At 40.9% G+C, this 18,971-nt stretch overlaps 1 protein-coding gene across 1 annotated transcript in view; it reads right to left on the minus strand.

The window, feature by feature from the left end:
• CFAP206 (cilia and flagella associated protein 206) overlaps positions 1 to 18,341 on the minus strand; it is a 46,538-nt gene extending 28,197 nt beyond the window's left edge. Inside the window, exons 1-4 of the mRNA XM_060205500.1 lie at positions 18,253 to 18,341; positions 14,829 to 14,937; positions 14,078 to 14,161; positions 8,725 to 8,815 (exon numbers count right to left, since the gene is read on the minus strand). Of these exons, the coding sequence (XP_060061483.1) occupies positions 8,725 to 8,815; positions 14,078 to 14,161; positions 14,829 to 14,937; positions 18,253 to 18,338 (370 nt within the window). The 5' untranslated portion in view covers positions 18,339 to 18,341. The remainder of the gene's footprint in view (positions 1 to 8,724; positions 8,816 to 14,077; positions 14,162 to 14,828; positions 14,938 to 18,252) is intronic.
• Between the last annotated feature and the right edge of the window lie 630 nt (positions 18,342 to 18,971).

The raw sequence follows: 18,971 nt of genomic DNA on the forward strand, positions 1-18,971 counted from the left end.
TATGGGAGTCAGAGGGCTTTTAAACTATCAATAGACTTCAGCTTAATCACTGACTCCTGACCAAGAGATAAAGCAGGGTGTGGCAGAGATAATCCAGTAGTTATGCAAAGACACTTTCACAGCCCCTCAGCTATGCCACAGAGGTATAGTTCTTCTCCTGTGTTTCCTGGTTAGATCTCTGTCCCCTGGTGTCCCTCCCTGTCGCTGCTCCAGATTCTGAGGGTAGTAGCAATGGAGACTCAGAGTTGCATTTGGTGAGTCTATGGGGAGTCCTCTCCTCCCTTTAGCTGTCCCCTTGTTGGTGGAGCAGACTGGAGGTGGTGTCTCAACTGATAAACTGCTGGACTGTTAGCAGTCACTTAATCTCTCCTTATGCTCCTCTCTCCTCTCTGTCACCAGTTACACGTGTTTGTACTCACCGGTGATTTAGTGGGTTCCTGTGGTCATTCTAGTCCTGTCTTGTTTTGGTCCCAGGTGGTCTCCTTTGGTATTCCTAGTTGATCTGGGAGAGGAGAGGAGAGAAAGCGATCTGCGACTGCTCGTAGCTCTGCCTCCGGAAGGCTCTACTGTTCTTTTTCTTATCTTTTTCTTTTTTCGCTTTTTTCTTCTTTTTCTCATTCTTGTCATCCTTTCTTCCTTCCTTCTTCAGCTTTCTGAATTCACTGATACATGTTTGGGAATTATTTTGGGGAAGAAATCTGACTCAGAGTGGACTCTGCGTGTATCTCTGCTCTACTTCCCTTTCTCCTCTAGCTACCCCTAGAATATACAGTGGATAGTAGATTTGCATAACTGTCTATTGCTGTTATTCTTGTCTATTCCTGAGGGTTTTTTTTTTGTTTGTTTGTTATGTTTTACTTTCTTAACAATCAGCTGCCTCTGCTCAGGAGGCTTGAGGCAATCTGGGACAGGTTTTTTACGCTGCTCTATTTTATTATTAATATTATATAAAGGTGTTTCTCTTTCCCCCCTCCTTTAGGTTGACCAGAATTAACTCTTAGGGTATCTTTCATTGCTAGGGGACTGGCATCTAATCCATTGCGATAGGAACTTGTCTCACTACTCCTATCTCCTCTACAGACTCTCCCCTTCTCCCTCCTCCTAGCTAATTAACAAAATAAAGTAAAATAAAAAATAAATTAATCAATTAAAAAGCTTTCCTTTCACTGCTCTTTTATTACAGCTCTTTTTCTTATCTTTTTTCTTATCTCTCTTTTGTTTCTCTTTTTTATCATTTCTTCCTTCCTTCCTTTTTCTTTGGCTTTCTGAACTCACTGATATTCATTTATGAATTATTTTGGGGAAGAAATCTGACTCAGAGTGGACTCTCTATGTGTGTATCTCTGCTCTACTTCCCTTTCCCATCTTGTTATCCCTAGAATATACAGTGGATAGTAGATTTGCATAACTGTCTATTCTTGCTATCCCTTCTTTCTTTTCTCTTTCTTCTTCACTGGGATTTGATTACTATTTTTTCACAGACTGGAGACATTGTTTGGCTAAGTGGTAGTGATTAAACTGGTTCAATACTTGCTTCAGTTGCTATTGTAATTCCTGAGGTTGGTGAGTGCAATTGTCATAAAGGTATTTAGTACAGTGTTGCTTGTACTCAAGACATAACAACTGAGGAACAACAGAGCATAAAAAAAGAAACACATAAATCAAAAAAATGGGTAGATCAAAAGCAAATAAAACTGCTACTCCAATGAATGAAGACAAGAGCCCAGAAGAAACTACAAATCAGGGAGTCAGGCTGTAGAGCAGAGAGTTAAGCGCAGGTGGTGCAAAGCACAAGGACTGGCATAAGGATCCTGGTTCGAGCCCCAGCTCCCCACCTGCAGGGGAGTCACTTCACAGGCGGTGAAGCAGGTCTGCAGGTGTCGATTTTTCTCTCCCCCTTTCTGTCTTCCCCTCCTCTCTCCATTTCTCTCTGTCCTATACAACAACGATGACATCAATAACAACTACAACAATAATACAACAAGGGAAACCACAGGAATAAATAAATAAATAAATAAATAAATAAAATAAAAAGAAACTACAAATCAGCCAGAAGTAACCATAGATAAGAAAAGTATGCAAGCGGGAGTCGGGCTGTAGCGCAGCGGGTTAAGCGCAGGTGGCACAAAGCACAAGAAATAGCATAAGGATCCCGGTTCGAACCCCGGCTCCCCACCTGCAGGGGAGTCGCTTCACAGGCGATGAAGCAGGTCTGCAGGTGTCTGTCTTTCTCTCCCCCTCTCTGTCTTCCCCTCCTCTCTCCGTTTCTCTCTGTCCTATCCAACAATGACGACAACAACAATAATAACTACAAAAATAAAAAAAGAAAAGTATGCAAGCAATAATAAACTTATTAATCACAGAAATGAAAACAACATTGGAGGAAAGGAATAGCAGTATTAGGAAAACAACAGTTGAGACCCCCAAGGAAAATACTGATTATCTTGAGGCAATTAGAGAACTGAAAGCTGAAATAGCTGAACTGAGGAAAGAAGCTGAGGGAAGGGAAAGCAGACTAACAGAAGCAGAAAACAGAATTAGACAGAGGATGAGTTAGAGAAAACTAAGAAAGAGGTGAAATAGTTCAAAAAGAGATTGAAAAACACTGAAAACAACAACAGAGACATATGGGATGATCTCAAAAGAAGTAACATTTATATAATTGGCCTGCCAGAGGAAGAAAGAGAGGAAGGGGAAGAAAACATTCTAGAGGAAATTATAGAAGAAAACTTCCCAGACCTGAATAACAGAAAGGACATCAAGATTCAAGAGGCCCAGAGAGTTCCAAACAGAATCAGCCCAGACCTGAAGACACCAAGACACATCATTGTCACAATGAGAAGAAGTAAGGATAAAGAAAGGATCCTAAAGGATGAGAAACAAAAAGTCACATACAGCGGAAAACCCATAAGACTATCAGCAGACTTCTCCACTCAAACTCTAAAAGCCATAAGAGAATGGAAAGATATCTATCGAGCCCTGAATGAAAAAGGGTTTCAACCAAGGATAATATATCCTGCCAAACTTTCATTCAAACTAGATGGAGGGATCAAAACCTTCTTAGACAAACAACAGTTAAAGGAGGCAACCATCACCAAACTGGCCCTGAAAGAGGTTCTAAAAGACCTCTTATAAACAAGAACATCACTATAATAATGCAGTATATCAGAGCAAATAAAAATTTGTTGAACAAGGGCACTACAATACATTAAATCCATAATATCAATAAATGTCACTGGCTTAAACTCACCCATCAAAAGGCACAGAGTGGGGGGATGGATCAGAAAATATAACTCAACCATATGCTGCTTGCAAGAATTCCATCTGACACAGCAAGATAAACACAGACTTAAAGTAAAAGGATGGAAAACTATCATACAGGCTAACGGACCACAAAAAAAGGCAGGAACAGCCATTCTCATCTCAGACACAATAGATTTTAAATTAAGTAAAGTAATAAAAGATAGGCAATTACTTTACATAATTATTAGAGGATCAATCAGCCATGAAGACTTAACAATTATTAACATCTATGCACCAAATGAGGGACCATCTAAATACATCAAGCACCTACTGAAAGAACTTCAAAAATACATCAGTAGTAATAATAGTGGGAGACTTTAACACCCCACTCTCACACTTAGATTAACAAAGCAGAGAATCAACAAAGATACAAGAGAATTAAATGAAAAGATTGACAGACTAGACCTCTTGGAAATTTTCAGAGTCCTTCAGCCCAAAAAAATTGGAACACAAATTCTTTTCAAATTCACATAACACATACTCAAGGATAGACCACATGTTAGGCCACAAAGACAGCTCAATAAATTCAAGAACATTGAAATCATCCCAAGTATCTTCTCAGACCACAGTGGAGTAAAACTAACATTTAACAACAAACAGAAATTATTAAAAGACACAGAATTTGGAAACTAAACAACATACTCATTAAGAACCACTGGGTTAGAGAGTCACTCAAGCAGGAAATTCAAATGTTCCTGGAAACAAATGAAAATGAAGATACAACCTATCAAAATATTTGTGACACAGCTAAAGCAGTATTGAGAGGGAAACTTATAGCCATACAATCACATATTAAACACCAAGAAAAAGCTCAAATGAATGACCTTACTGCACACCTCAAGGACTTAGAGGAAGAGGAACAAAGGAACCCTAAAGCAATGAGAAGGACAGAAATCACTGAAATTAGAGCAGAAATAAACAACATCAAAAATAAGAGAACCATACAAAAGATCAATGAAGCCAAATGTTGGTTCTTTGAAAGATTAAACAAAATTGACAAAATCCTAGACAGACTCACCAAACAAAAAAGAGAGAAGGCTCAAATTAATAGAATTGTAAACGATGGAGGAGATATCACCACATAAATCCAGAAAATCATGCGAAACATCTATGAAGAACTATACGCCACCAAACTAGAGAATCTGGAAGAAATGTATTCCTAGAATTCCTAAAAACATATGCCCTTCCAAAACTGAACCAAGAACTACAAAACCTAAATGCACCAATCACAGACAAAGAAATTGAAACCATAATTAAGAATCTCCCCAACAACAAAAGTCCTGGACCAGATGGCTTCACAAACGAATTCTACAAAGCTTTCAGGAAACAGTTAGTACCCATAATTCTTAAGCTTTTCCAAAAGATTGAAGAAACAGGAATACTCCCTTCCACCTTCTATGAAGCCAACATCACCCTGATACCAAAAGCAGATAGGGACACAACAAAAAAGGAAAACTACAGACCAATATTTCTGATGAACATAGATGCCAAAATATTAAACAAGATCTTGGCCAACCAGATACAGTAGCACATCAAAAAGATTGTTCATCATGACCAAGTGGGATTCATCCCAGGAACGCAAGGTTGGTTCAACATCTGCAAGTCAATCAATGTCATTCACCACATCAATAAAAGCAAAGCCAAAAACCACATGATTGTCTCAATAGATGCAGAGAAAGCCTTTGACAAAATCCAACATCCATTCATGCTCAAAACTCCACAAAAAAAATGGGAATAGATGGGAAATTCCTCAAGATAGTGGAATCCATATATATTACAATCCTACAGCCAACATCATACTCAATGGACAGAAGCTGAAAGCATTCCCCTTCAGATTGGGGACTAGACAGGGCTGTCCACTGTCACCATTACTTTTCAACATAGTATTGGAAGTTCTTGCCATAGCAATCAAGCAAGAGAAAGAAATCAAAGGAATACAGATTGGAAGGGAAGAAGTCAAGCTCTCACTATTTGCAGATGATATGATAGTATGCACAGAAAGACCTAAAGAATTCAGCAGAAAACTACTGGAAGTTATTAGGCAATATAGCAAGGTGTCAGGCTACAAAATCAATGTACAAAAATCAGTGGCATTTCTTTATGCAAACACTAAATCTGAAGAAGAAGACATCCAGAAATCACTCCCATTTACTGTTTCAGCAAAATCAATAAAATACTTAGGAATAAAGTTGACCAAAGAAGTGAAAGACTTGTACACTGAAAATTATGAGCTGCTACTCAAGGAAATAGAAACTGATACCAAGAAATGGAAAGACATTCCATGCTCATGGATCAGAAGAATAAATATCATCAAAATGAATATTCTCCCCAGCGCCATATACAAATTTAATGCAATACCCATCAAAGTTCCACCAAGCTTCTTTAAGAGAATAGAACAAACACTACAATCATTTATCTGGAACCAGAAAACACCTAGAATAGCCAAAAACATCTTGAGAAGAAGAAACAGAAATGGAGGCATCACACTCCCAGATCTCAAACTATATTATAAAGCCATCATCATCAAAACAGCATGGTACTGGAACAAAAATAGGCACACAGACCAGTGGAACAGAATTGAAAGCCAAGAAACAAATCCCCACACCTATGGAAATCTAATCTTTGATAAGGGGGCCCAAAGCATTAAATGTAAGGAGGAGGCTCTCTTCAATAAATGGTGCTGGGAAAACTGGTTTGAAACATGCAGAAGAATGAAATTGAACCACTTTATCTTGCCAGAAACAAAAATCAACTCCAAATGGATCAAAGACCTGGATGTTAGACCAGAAACAATCAAATACTTAGAGGAAAACATTTGTAAAACACTTTCCCACCTACACCTCAAGGACATCTTTGATGAAATAAACCCAGTTGCAAGAAAGACTAAAGCTGAAGCAAACCAATGGGACTACATCAAATTGAAAAGCTTCTGCACATCCAAAGAAACTATTAAACAAAGAGACCCCTCACAGAATGGGAGATCTTCACATGCCATACATCAGACAAGAAACTAATCACCAAAATATACAAAGAGCTCAGCAAACTTAGCACCAAAAAAGCAAATGACCCCATCCAAAAGTGGGCAGAGGATATGAACAGAACATTCACTCCAGAGGATATCCAAAAGGCTAACAACCATATGAAAAACTGCTCCAGGTCACTGATTGTCAGAGAAATGGAAATTAAGATAACATTGAGATACCACCTCACTCCTGTAAGAATGGCATACATCAAAAAGGACAGCAGAAACAAATGCTGGAGAGGCTGTGGGGACAGAGGGACCCATTTGAAATTGCTGGTGTGAATTAAATTGGTCCAACCTCTGTGGAGAGCAGTCTGGAGAACTCTCACAAGGCTAGACATGGACCTTCCATATGATCCAGTAATTCCTCTCCTGGGATTATATCCCAAGGACTCCATAATACCCAACCAAAAAGAGGTGTGTACTCCTATGTTCATAGCAGCACAATTCATAATAGCTAAAACCTGGAAGCAACCCAGGTGCCCAACAACAGATGAGTGGCTGAGAAAGCTGTGGTATATATACACAATGGAATACTATGCAGCTATCAAGAACAATGAGCCCACCTTCTCTGACCCATCTTGGACAGAGCTAGAAAGAATTATGTTAAGTGAGCTAAGTCAGAAAGATAAAGATGAGTATGGAATGATCCCACTCATCAACAGAAGTTGAGAAAGAAGATCTGAAAGGGAAACTAAAAGCAGGATCTGACTAAATTGAAAGTAGGGCACCAAAGTAAAAACCCTGTGGTGAGGGGTAGACATGCGGCTTCCTGGGCCGGTGGGGGTTGGGGATGGGTGGTTGGGATGGGACATAGTCTTTTGGTGGTGGGAATGGTATTTATGTACACTCCTAGTAAAGTGTATTCATATAAATCACTAGTTAATTAATATGAGAGGGGGAAAATTAATTGTATGTCTCGAAGTTTTTAAACACAGACTGAGTCTTTTTAATATATAGGCTGTGTGTTTGAAATGCAGACTCTTTCAAAAGCCTAGACCAAGTAGATCAGAAGCAACCAGCGGCACAGCTATATACAAGATACTGGGTACTATAGAGCAAACCCTAACAAAAGGACTTTTCAAAGTTAACCCAATTACCAAATAATGTGATAATAACAATAACTATTCATTTTCTTTTTGAACCCTAAGACAGCAGGAACCTCACATCTCCACTATAGAGCCTATTATTTCCCCCAGTCCTGGAACCTTACAATAGGGCCCACTTTCCTGCATGCCTCTCCCAATCCACATCAAATAATATTGCATCTGATGATTGCAACCTAATCAATGCAACGATTGCCACCTCAACATGCTTCAGCTCAGACTGTGTCCAGAGACTTCAGGTGTGGAGTGGCAACCCTTCAGCTTCATCACTCGGGTGAGACCTTTCCTTTCATAGTATTCTCTAATTCTATCCCAGGTAGATCACTTTCTAACAAAGTCCCAAAACGTAGATATAGATCAGGTTCTATGAGAGAGAGCATATGTTCACACGTATCCATAAACTAGGGCAAAATATATACCTGAAAGCAAAAGTACTCTAGAGTTTGCAGTGAGTACCCCGCCAACACTTCATCTCCACTATTCCAATCTATGGGTCCATGATTGCTCAACAATTTGTTTGGCTTTATATGTTAACTCTCTTTTCAGCCACCAGGTTCCAGATGCCATCAATATGCCGGCCAGGCTTCCCTGAACTGAAGACCCCACCAATGTGTCCTGGAGCTCTGCTTCCCCAGAGACCCACCCTACTAGGGAAAGAGAGAGGCACACTGGGAGTATGGACCAACCAGTCAATGTCCATGTTCAGCGGGGAAACAATTACAGAAGCCAGACCTTCCACCTTCTGCAACCCACAATGACCCTGGGTCCTTGCTCCCAGAGGGATAGAGAATGGGACAGCTATCAGGGGAGGGGATGGGATATGGAGATTGGGTGGTGGGAATTGTCTGGAGTTGTACACCTCCTACCCTATGGTTTTGTTAATTTATCCTTTCTTAAATAAAAAATAAATTTAAAAAAAAATCAAGGAAATACATGTCGGAAGACAAAAAAAAAATAGAATTAGACTTCCTTTTAAAGCAAATGATCATTGGTATTTTTCTCAATATCATTTTCTATATTATCAAATTCTTCAAAATTAGAAAATATTTAAAATGATGAAAACATTATTCAGTGTCAACCCTTACCTGAAGCCCTTATCTGAAAAACAGTATTAATTTCTTTAAAAGACTATGAAAGGGAGGGGGTAGATAGCATAATAGTTATGCAAAAAGAGTCTCATTTATGAGGCTCCTAGGTTCAACCTCCTCACCACCATAAACCAGAACTCTGCTATAAAATAAATAAATAAATAAATAATAAAAAGGGCTATCAAAATTGGCAAATATATGTTACCTCGACTTGTATAATTCATATCAAAGTAGACTTGCATCTTAATGGTGTCCAGGGAAGGATTCTTAGTATCCAACAGCCGAGCCACACAATCCTAGAAAAAGAACAGCCAGGAATGCTTCTACTCAGAGTTTCTGAAATAGTTAGAAGTTACAAACAGAAACAACAGAGCAACCTTTTCTGAGATTTATCCATCAATAATAACTTTTATTCTTTTTTTTGAGGGATTCCATACTTTACATTTCACCTAACCAGCAATATTGATAAAGTAAATAAGATTTATAAATTATCAGACTCTCATGCCTAAATCACCAGAGTCCAGGTTCTATCTCTGTCTGACACCACCACCAGTCAGAACTGAGCAGTGCTCTGGAAGAAAGAATGATGATAAAAAAAGAAACAAACAATCAAAACACTATTATTTCCCCTGAACTAACCAATATCCTCATACCCAGATGGCTAATCATCTGGTTGATGGCAAGAAACTACATCTTTTGATTGTGCAAGTGGGATAATGGTCTCGAAGTTCTCGTTTCTGTCTAGGTCACTTCTAGAGGTCCTCATCACTAGTTCTGCTCCTCTCTAAAGTTTTTCTGGCGTTCCTCATTACTATGTATTTGAAACTTAAACAGTATTCCTTCTTTGCTGGAGCCAGAGGTCACAGGGTTCTTCTTCTTTTTTAAAAATAGTCTCTCTTTAAAAAAAAAATTATTTATTTTACCAGAGCACTGCTCAGCTCTGGTTTTATGGTGGTGCAGGGGATTGAACCTGGGACTTTGGAGCCTCAGGCATGAGAGTCTCTTTGCATAACCATTATGCTATCTACCTCTGCCCTGCAACAACTTACGGAAAGTCTGAACTTCACCCACTCAAGTAGGAAGGCCTGGAAGCTTCTTCATAGTCTGGGTGCCGGTAGCCAACCCTCTCCCGTCTCCCATCCTCCCATATCTCCAAACTCAGTGGCCAGTCACCTAACTCAAGTTGGATGTGCTAAGATCGACCCAGTCTGGAAAAGAGAAATTTCCCATGAGTGGTCATCCCACTTCCGTTTATCTTGTCCATCTCCAAAACTCTCTCCCTTTACACTGTCTGAACTGGAAGACGCTTTGAAGAGGGTTAAACCGGGAACGGCTACTGGCTATGATAACATCACCCCAGAACTCATTCTTAACTTGGGCCCCGCGGCAAAGAAGTGGCTCACTTCATTCCTGTCCCACATCTTGTAATCCGAATCTATGCCCAAAATTTGGCGTCGTGCAAAGATAATAGCAGTTTTGAAACCAAAGAAAGACCCAACACTGGCCGCCAGCTATAGACCAATTTCTCTCCTCTCCGTGTGTTACAAACTCCTTGAGAGGCTGCTTCTGTCACGTATTTCTCCTCTTACAGAGAAATTGCTATCACCCACCCAAGCTGGTTTCCGCCCAGGAAGATCTACCTGCGAACAAGACCTGGCCCTCTCAACTTACATTGAAAATGGATTCCAGAAGAATTTAAAGACGGGTGCTGTCTTTGTTGATCTCACAGCAGCCTATGACACGGTCTGGCACTGTGGTCTCCTAGTCAAGATCTCAAGATGCCTGCCTCCATGGGTGGCCAGCACTATATCGTTTCTCCTCCAAAACAGAAGATTCCGGGTGCATCTGGGTGACAAGTCTAGCAGATGGAGACTTGTCTCAAGTGGCCTCCCCCAGGGCTCTGTTCTGGCTCCTACGCTATTTAATATTTACATCAATGACCTCCCAGAAATTTCTTCAAGGAAGTTCATCTACGCCGATGACATCTGCTGTGCAACTCAGGCATCCAAGTTTGACATCCTTGAGGAAACACTCACGAAAGATATGTCTTTGATATCTGATTACTGTAAAAAATGGCGACTAATCCCTAGCACTGCAAAAACGGTATCATCTGTTTTCCATCTACACCATGCCTCGGCCTCGCGTGAGCTTAATGTACAGCTTGATGATACGAGAATCCGGCATGAAGCCCAGCCAGTCTATCTTGGCGTTACTCTCGATTGCACCCTGTCATTTCACGAACATCTCATAAAAACTGCAGCAAAGGTGGGCGCGAGGAATAACATCATTGCAAGACTGGCCAGCTCCTCATGGGGCGCGAGCGCTTCCACACTACAGTAATCATCTCTGGCATTATGCTATTCCACTGCAGAATACTGTGCCCCAGTATGGTTCCGTAGCCCCCATGTCCACTTGGTCGATTCCAAATTATATTCTGGAACCATCCATTCCACCCCGGTTCCATGGCTGCCAGTTCTTAGCAACATCGCCCCGCCAGATATTTGTCGGGATGCGGCATCATCTAAGTTCATTTCCCACGTCTAGGCTTGACTAGACCTGCCAATATACGCGGATATCTTCGCCCACCCTGTCCAACGCTTGACGTCTCGTCATCCAATCTGGTCCCCTACACCTACACTGAACTTCTCTGTTCCAGACTCTTGGAAACAGAGTTGGCAGTCAGCTGAGGTAAAGAACAAACACCTCATCACAGACCCCTGTAAGCGTCAACCCGGCTTTGACCTAGCACGTTATGATTGGGCCCTCCTCAATCGCTATCGAACAGGCCATGGCCGGTGCGCCGCTATGTTCCACCGCTGGGGAGCCAGAGACTACCTGAACTGCCCCTGCAGACTATGACCCACATAGTCAACAACTGCCACCTCTCCAGATTCAAAGGAGGTCTCGAAAATTTACATCAGGCTCAACCTGATGCTGTTGACTGGCTACGGAAGAAGGGCAAACGCTAGAAGAAGAATGGGCTTCGAATAAAAAGCTGCTGAGGCCCTGGGGATCTATGGGGGCACTTTCTGGTCATGGTGCATGATGGTGGAGGAGAGCCTACACTGGGGGTGAGAGAATTTTTCAGAAAACTGAGAAACAGTATGCATGTACTAATAACTGTATTTAGTGTAAACCATCAATCCCCCAATTAAAAAAAAAACTGCTGAGGGGATCCTTCTCTGCTCACAAGATTCCTCTATCTGTGCTTTCTGTTTCAACATTTCTTCCTCTATTTTTTTCCTGCCTACTCTACCTCCCCCTTCTCACTCTGCCTCTCTAGAGTAGATACTCCATCTGAAATTTCCTTGTCTTTTGCTCTCCCCTCTTTGCTCCCTCCCCTCCCTTTCCTTCCCTTTCCTTCCCTTCTCTTCCCTTCCCTACCTTCCCCTTCCCTTCCCTTCCCTTCCCTTCCCTTCCCTTCCCTTCCCTTCCCTTCCCTTCCCTTCCCTTCCTTTCCCTTCCCTTCCTTTTCTTTCTCCTCTCTCCAATCTCCTCTTTTTTTTTTTTCTATCTCCTTCCTGGGACTTAAGTACTGTAACTTGCAGGTCCATCAACCCTCCTCCCTGAGTAGTGACCCTACTTTCCTGGGAGGTAGGAGAGGGAAATGCAAAGGGAGGGCAGTCTCTAGGAAGCTTATGTACCAGACCCCATCAGGAGAGAAACGGTCTGTTCTAAATGGCTTTATACCTATAAGCATTAACATGACTTTTAATTAAGTAAAAATACATTTACCATGTGGATTATGATATGCATTGCTAATTCATTGTGTTTCTGTCATATTAAAAATATGAGATTGCATTTTCCCAACATAATTGAGTTATTTGGAAAAAAAGACCAACTCTTCTAGAACAAGAAGGAGAAAAATGTATTTTCCTTTCCTCCTTGGTTTTTCAGTATAATTGCTGACTGACTATGAAAATAATTTCCTTGCTGCTAACAGATTTTACACTATATTTAAAAATCCTTGGACGTTGGCGGTGTGTGTGGAGGGTGGGGAGACTGTGTGGTAGTATACCCAGTAGAGTACTACCACACATGAAGACCTAGGTTCAAGCCCCTGGTCCTTACTTGCAGGGAGAAAGCTTTATGTGCAGCGGAGTAGTACTGAAGGTGCCTCTCCTTTGTCCCTCTCTCTGTCTCTTACCTTTATAAAATAATGAAAATAAAATCAACAAAGAAAGAACTAGTTCTAGGCTGACATACAAGATCATCCTAAGAACAACTTAGTCCAGGCTTCCCAAGCTCTTCTGAGCCCACTGGTATCTGTAGATAGCCCCATGTTCCACTATGTGAATCACGGGCTGTGAGAAAATAGGGAGACAATGAGAAGTTCCCTCCCATTTGCTAAAGCCCAGAAAACCTCCATACACAAATTTGGAAAAACTTGTCTCAAGTCCTTTGTGTGAAGAAGAGAATTAAAATTATTAGGCTCAGAAGAAGATACACGTTGAGTGAGTCGGGCTGTAGTGCAGCGGGTTAAGCGCAGGTGGCGCAAAGCACAAGGACCGGCATAAGGATTCCCGGTTCGAACCCCGGCTCCCCACCTACAGGGGAGTCGCTTCACAAGCGGTGAAGCAGGTCTGCAGGTGTCTATCTTTCTCTCCTCCTCTGTCTTCCCCTCCTCTCTCCATTTCTCTCTGTCCTATCCAACAACAACAACAACAATAATAACTACAACAATAAAACAACAAGGGCAACAAAAGGGAATAAATAAATAAAATTAATATTTAAAAAAAATAAGATACACGTTGGATTTTAAGGAAAAAAAATGTGTTAGCATTCACATATAGTGAGTCAAACTTAAAACAAATGAAAAACAAAGATGTCTAAGATTTCTGCCTTCTTTAATTCTTCTTTAGTTCTGGTTTTCAGGCATATATATCCCATTTGATTTCTATGAATAATTTCCATGTTTCTTTTAGAGCTGAAAGCATAGATTGTATTGAATCAATAAATATATGAATCTTAATTTAGTACAATGAAATTTCATAGTGTGTAGAAGTTAATAATGCTGTCAATATAATAATAGATTAACAATAAGATGCCTCTGAAATGCGTAGGCAGAAAGTGCTCCCTACCTAGAACCCTTGTCCTTCTTTCCTTACTAGCAGAGTCCCAATTTGGACTGGACTAAAGTAAAGATTTACTCTAAGAGAAAGGGAAAATAATGTCCTTGGTTTTCTTGCAATATTATTTTGGTCAAGAATCTGATAAGTAGATGAAGGAATTTTTATGGTGGGGGGTTATTTCTACATAGAACACAACAGGTTTAATTGGCACACACATTTTGCCATTTGTCTTCTCTGTTTATCTCTGCCCAGAGCTGTAGTAGCTCTCTGTGGGATAAGAGGCACATGCCAACATTGTGATTCAGGAAGCCAGGGAAAAGCTTATGTGTTGGCAGACTTTGCTTTATGAGAAAAATCAATCCTTTATGTGCTTATACCACTGTTTGGTAGCTGTGGGTTTCATGGAGCTGACTGCAATACTGGCTAGCACAAATGTTGGACTTAGAACTGAAATTAATCGAAATTTGAGAATTGTTGGATAATTACCTTAACAAGTTTCTGTACATCGCTTTTTATGAGGATTCTATCAATGTTAAAGCCATTACTTGGATCCAGGACAACAGCTTTCACCTGAGAGCAGAAATAATAATTTCATTTCACATTATTGTAAAATTAACCTCCTATGTCTCCAGCTTTTAAAGTATCCCCAATCTAGCTGTTTTTCTTTCTTTCTATTTTTTTTAATATGCAAAAACAAATGCAGGTCCAGAGCTTCACTTTGTTACATGAGGTACTGGGGATGGCAGTCGAGCATGGACTCTATGGCCTGAACCACCTCTTGAGCAGTGCAGATGTTTTTTATTAACCCAAATCTTCTGCACTTCTGCTAGAGGTTGAAGAAAGGAAACAGTAAATCTGAGTATTGTGCTAGGAAATTTGGATTACTTTAGATTGCAAAACTCTTTGTATATTTTATATTTTTATTGTGCACTGTTAACCAAAAACAAGAACAGAGGAAACCAATGTGAAGAGTGAGCTTTACAATAGCATACATATAACAATACATTTTAAAAACATTTGTATGCAAGAGATTATCTAATGTTAAAACAAGACCTAAATCAATAGCCACAAATCTAGAAGTGACATGGTTTATAGACTTTTAAAAATGTTTTTCACTGACTTATTAATGATCTAGCTATGTTTTTAATCTTATAACATCTATAAAAAGTTTACAGGCTTTAAAGAGAAAAACAGTCACCACTTTAAAACATTTTCTAAAGCAGTAATTCAGTCTTACCATAAAAGCAATCAAGGTTTCAGAAACAATCTCTCCATGAGATGCACATTCTTGCCCTATTTCTCGAATTATATTCTTTATAACACTTTCTGCCTGAGTAGGAGGCATTCTGTTTAAATAAAACAAGGATTTTAAATATATATATATATTTATATACTGTTCTATATGTGAAGAGTTATAAAATAATTTGTTTTTTTAATAACTTATTTATTTATTGGCTAGAGCAGAGAGAAAGCTTGAACCCAGTTCCTTGTGCATTGGTAATATATGCACTTTGGGGGGTATACTACCATCTGGCCCCATAACAGCATTTATTAAGTTATTAGTATTTGTTAGTATCTGTGCTCATGCAGGTCATCCTGGGGTTCTCCACCTCCCTGGCCACTGGTGACAAAGACCAGGGCAGCCCCTGGGAGCCCTGGGGAGGGGGGGCTGGTGAAGAGGGTGAAATGTGCGGAGAGAAAGGAAGGAAATACAGGACCAATCACCTACGGGAGAAGCCTCTTAGGATGACTCATTTATTGGGGGATACAAGCAAGTAGATATACCCATAGTTCAGAGAGAAGTTTGAGGTAATCATTAACCCAAACACAATGCATAGTTACATCTTGACTTACCTAGTATTTGATCACAACTGGAAAATTACCATATCATGAGCTCACAATGCATAGGCAGGCATTCATCTCTAAGGGTAGATTACAAGCACCTCAGGGCAGGGGGGAGTGAAGCAGTTTGAGCAAAGCCAGGATATTTGCGGTGGGTTTCAAGTTGGCTGTACACAGTAATTTATGGCCTTTGTTTAAAAGGGATGGGGTAGTATGTACAGGAAAGTTTCCAGTCTGAAAAAGACCATCCATCATAAATTCACGAGGTCAGGAGGGACAAGCCTAACGTCTCTTCCCCTTGGGAGGAAGAGAACTCAGGGTCAGCCCGCTCAGGCTCTCATGAAAATAATGGCCTGGACTCCCCAGACAGTGGGCCCTTTCCCCACATGTTCATTATTTTTTATTACTTTATTTTATATTTATAAAAATAAAGGACTTAACCCCAAATCTCATCTGCTCTATTCTTACCTTTAGGTTCCTGATTCTTAAACAATTTGTTTTGCTTTATATCTTATTGATTTTCAGCTACCAAGTTGCAGATGCTACCATGATGCCAACCTGAATTCCCTGGGCAGATGACCTCACTAATGTGTCCTGGGTCCCCATCTTATCCAGAAACCTGCCCCACTAGGGAAAGAGAGAGGGGATATGGATTGACCTGACAACACCCTGTCCAGTGGAGGAACAATTGCAGAAGCCAGACCTTCCACCTTCTGCACCCCATAATGATCTTGGATCCATACTCCCAGAGGGATAAAGAATAGGAAAGCTTCCAATGGAGGGGATAGGATTCAGAACTCTTGTGGTAATTGTGTGGAATTGTACCCCTCTTATCCAACAGACTTGTCGATCATAATTAAATCAATAAAAATAAATAAAAGATAAAACATCCATAAAGGACTTTGTTGATGTCAGAGCAAATGGAACATCAAATGATTACAAAGTTCTCTTGTGAGATGGGGAGGTGGTGTACCCAGTTAAGTATACATATTACCATGGCAAGGACTTGGCTTTGAGTTCTCGCTTCCCACTTGCAGCGGGGGACGGTTCACAAATGGTGAAGCAGGTCTGCAGGGTCTCTCTCTCTCTCCCTTTCTATGTTCCCTCCTTAATTTCTCCTTTTCCTATCCAATAAAATAGAAAAAAAAAATAGAAGAAGAAATGGCCAAATGGCCGCCAGGAGCAGTGGATTCCTTGTGCTGGCACTAAGCCTCAGTAATAATCCTGGTGGCAATGAAAAAAAAAGTTTCCTTGATATTTAAATGATGTGGTCAACAGAAGTACATTTATTTATATCATGATATTCTTAAATTTTAAAATTACACTGTGGGGGGCAGTGGGAGAAGTAAATATAATGAGACACCCAGCCCCCACCTGTGTAGCCAATAGTGTATAGCTTGCAAGAGGAAATATTTATTCCATACATTCATTAAATGATTTCATAGTTATAACAGAATCTTAGGAAAAAATTCTTATTCAAATCAACTAAATTTCCTTTCTTGGAATTTAGATTCTGTTTTCTTTCTTTCTTTCTTCCTTTCTTTCTTGTGTGTGGTCATGGAAAATCAGCCCAGGGCCTTCTACATAGGTGATACCACTCCTGAGAAGACCCCTCTAGTTCAACTATTTCTTCCTTTACCTCTTTTAAGAGAGTGTGACACAGAGACACCACAGCACTGCTCCACCATCCATGGAGCTTTCCCCATATCGTTCATGCTTCTCCAACTTGATCCCAAAACTCTGGAACTGGGAGCCTCAAACATGGAAGATACTCTACTGGGTGAGCTATGTCCCAGCCCCTTAGACTGTTGCTTAAGAACATAAAAGCAAAAGGCCCAACACATACTATAAGAGCACACATTATAGGGAAAAAATGAACTGATTATGAACCAGAAGAAAGATTTCAGCAGTTATTGACCTTCCAAATATTCCTGAGTACCACTAACTACTCACGGGCATTTTTCCAGTACAAAATGCAGAGGACAATCCCAAGTGGATAGTGCTAACTCTCAGCATTAATAGTGTCCAGGTAAGGCAACGTTAGGCATTTCGTCCAGTTGAATCAAATTGCCAGGATTACTTGGTGTCCTAATCATTTCTCCTCTCCTCCCCTCCCCTTCCCCTTTTTTCTTCTCCCCTCCCCTCCCCTCCCCTCCCCTCCCCTCCCCATCCCTCTCCCCTCTCCTCTTCTTCTCCTTCTCCTTTCTCTCTCTCTCTCTCTCTCTCTCTCTCTCTCTCTCTCTCTCCTCAGAGGTAGAGAAGCAGAGAGGGAGAGTGAAAGAGGGCATTTACCTCACCATTTTATGAGATGACTTTTTCATCTGAAGAAATTCAAATAGGTCTACTAGAGTCTTATTAGAGTGGTTGTGAGGACTGAGTTAGATATATTTAAGGTTGGGGTTGGGGGGAGAGATGTGTAGCATAAAGTAAGCACATAAGGCTCAAAAGAAAGCTAGCCTCTCTCGAGCATGTGTCTGTGAGTCAGTACAAGAAGTCCCTATCCTATCTCCTCAGTACCCCCTCCTACCCTGGTCCACTAAGCAAAGCACTCAGTATTCGCAGTTTGGCACTTGAAGGGTTGCAAGCAGCTGCGCCTAACAAAGGTTATAAACACCCAGGGCCCCGGACTGTAGAGGCAGTTTGTGAACCCCGGAGTCCCCTGAGGAATCAAACACTGTTTCCACTATGCTGCCCCTAATTTCCCACCGATTGTTACTGACCGAAACCTCCAGCTGCTCTGTTTCTGTCCCCACCCCAAGTACAATTCCCCGCCGAGGACATATCTAGCTTAAGGGGATCCAATCCCCGAATGAGCTGACCTTAGCGCAAAATGTGTTTTCTCCCCTCTGAGGCTGCAAATGCCAGTGGGGCTGCTGAGCGCTTTCCGCAAGTCCTGAGTAACCATGGAGACGGGTCGCAAGGCTCTGGAGGGGCGGGGCCAGAAGTGGGCGGTGCCAGGCTGGGGAAAACCCCAACTGGATAGTCTTTCCGCAGAGAATAGGTTTGGGAAGATCAAATTAAATCTGAAAAGCAAAACCGGTGGTGGTGGTGGGGGGAAGGCGTGGTGGGAGAGAGACAAGTAATCTTAGAAATATTCCACCTCTAAACTGAGAAATGTTGTGCATGTACAAACTTGTATTTACTGGCGACTGTAAAACATTAATCCCCCAATAAAGGATAAAAATGTAAAAAAAAGAAAGAAAAGAAATAGGGGCCAGGTGGTGGCGCACCTGGTTTAGCGCACATGTTACAGTGCTAAAGGACCCGGTTTGAGTCAGCGGCCCCCACCTGTAGAGGGAAAGCTTCACAAGTGGTGTAGCAGGGCTGCAGGTTACAGGTGTCTCTCTCTGTCTCTCTCCTCTATCACTCCCTTCCCTTTTGATTTCTGGCTGTCTCTATCCAAATAAAGATAATTAAAAAATAAAATAAATTAAAAAAGAAATATTCTACCTCCCTAATGAGGGTTGTATTGTTATGTAAAAATGTTATACATGAACAAACTATTGTATTTTACTGTCGAATGTAAACCATTAATCCC

This window comes from Erinaceus europaeus, chromosome 13 (genome assembly GCF_950295315.1).
Source record: "Erinaceus europaeus chromosome 13, mEriEur2.1, whole genome shotgun sequence".
NCBI lineage: Eukaryota > Metazoa > Chordata > Mammalia > Eulipotyphla > Erinaceidae > Erinaceus > Erinaceus europaeus.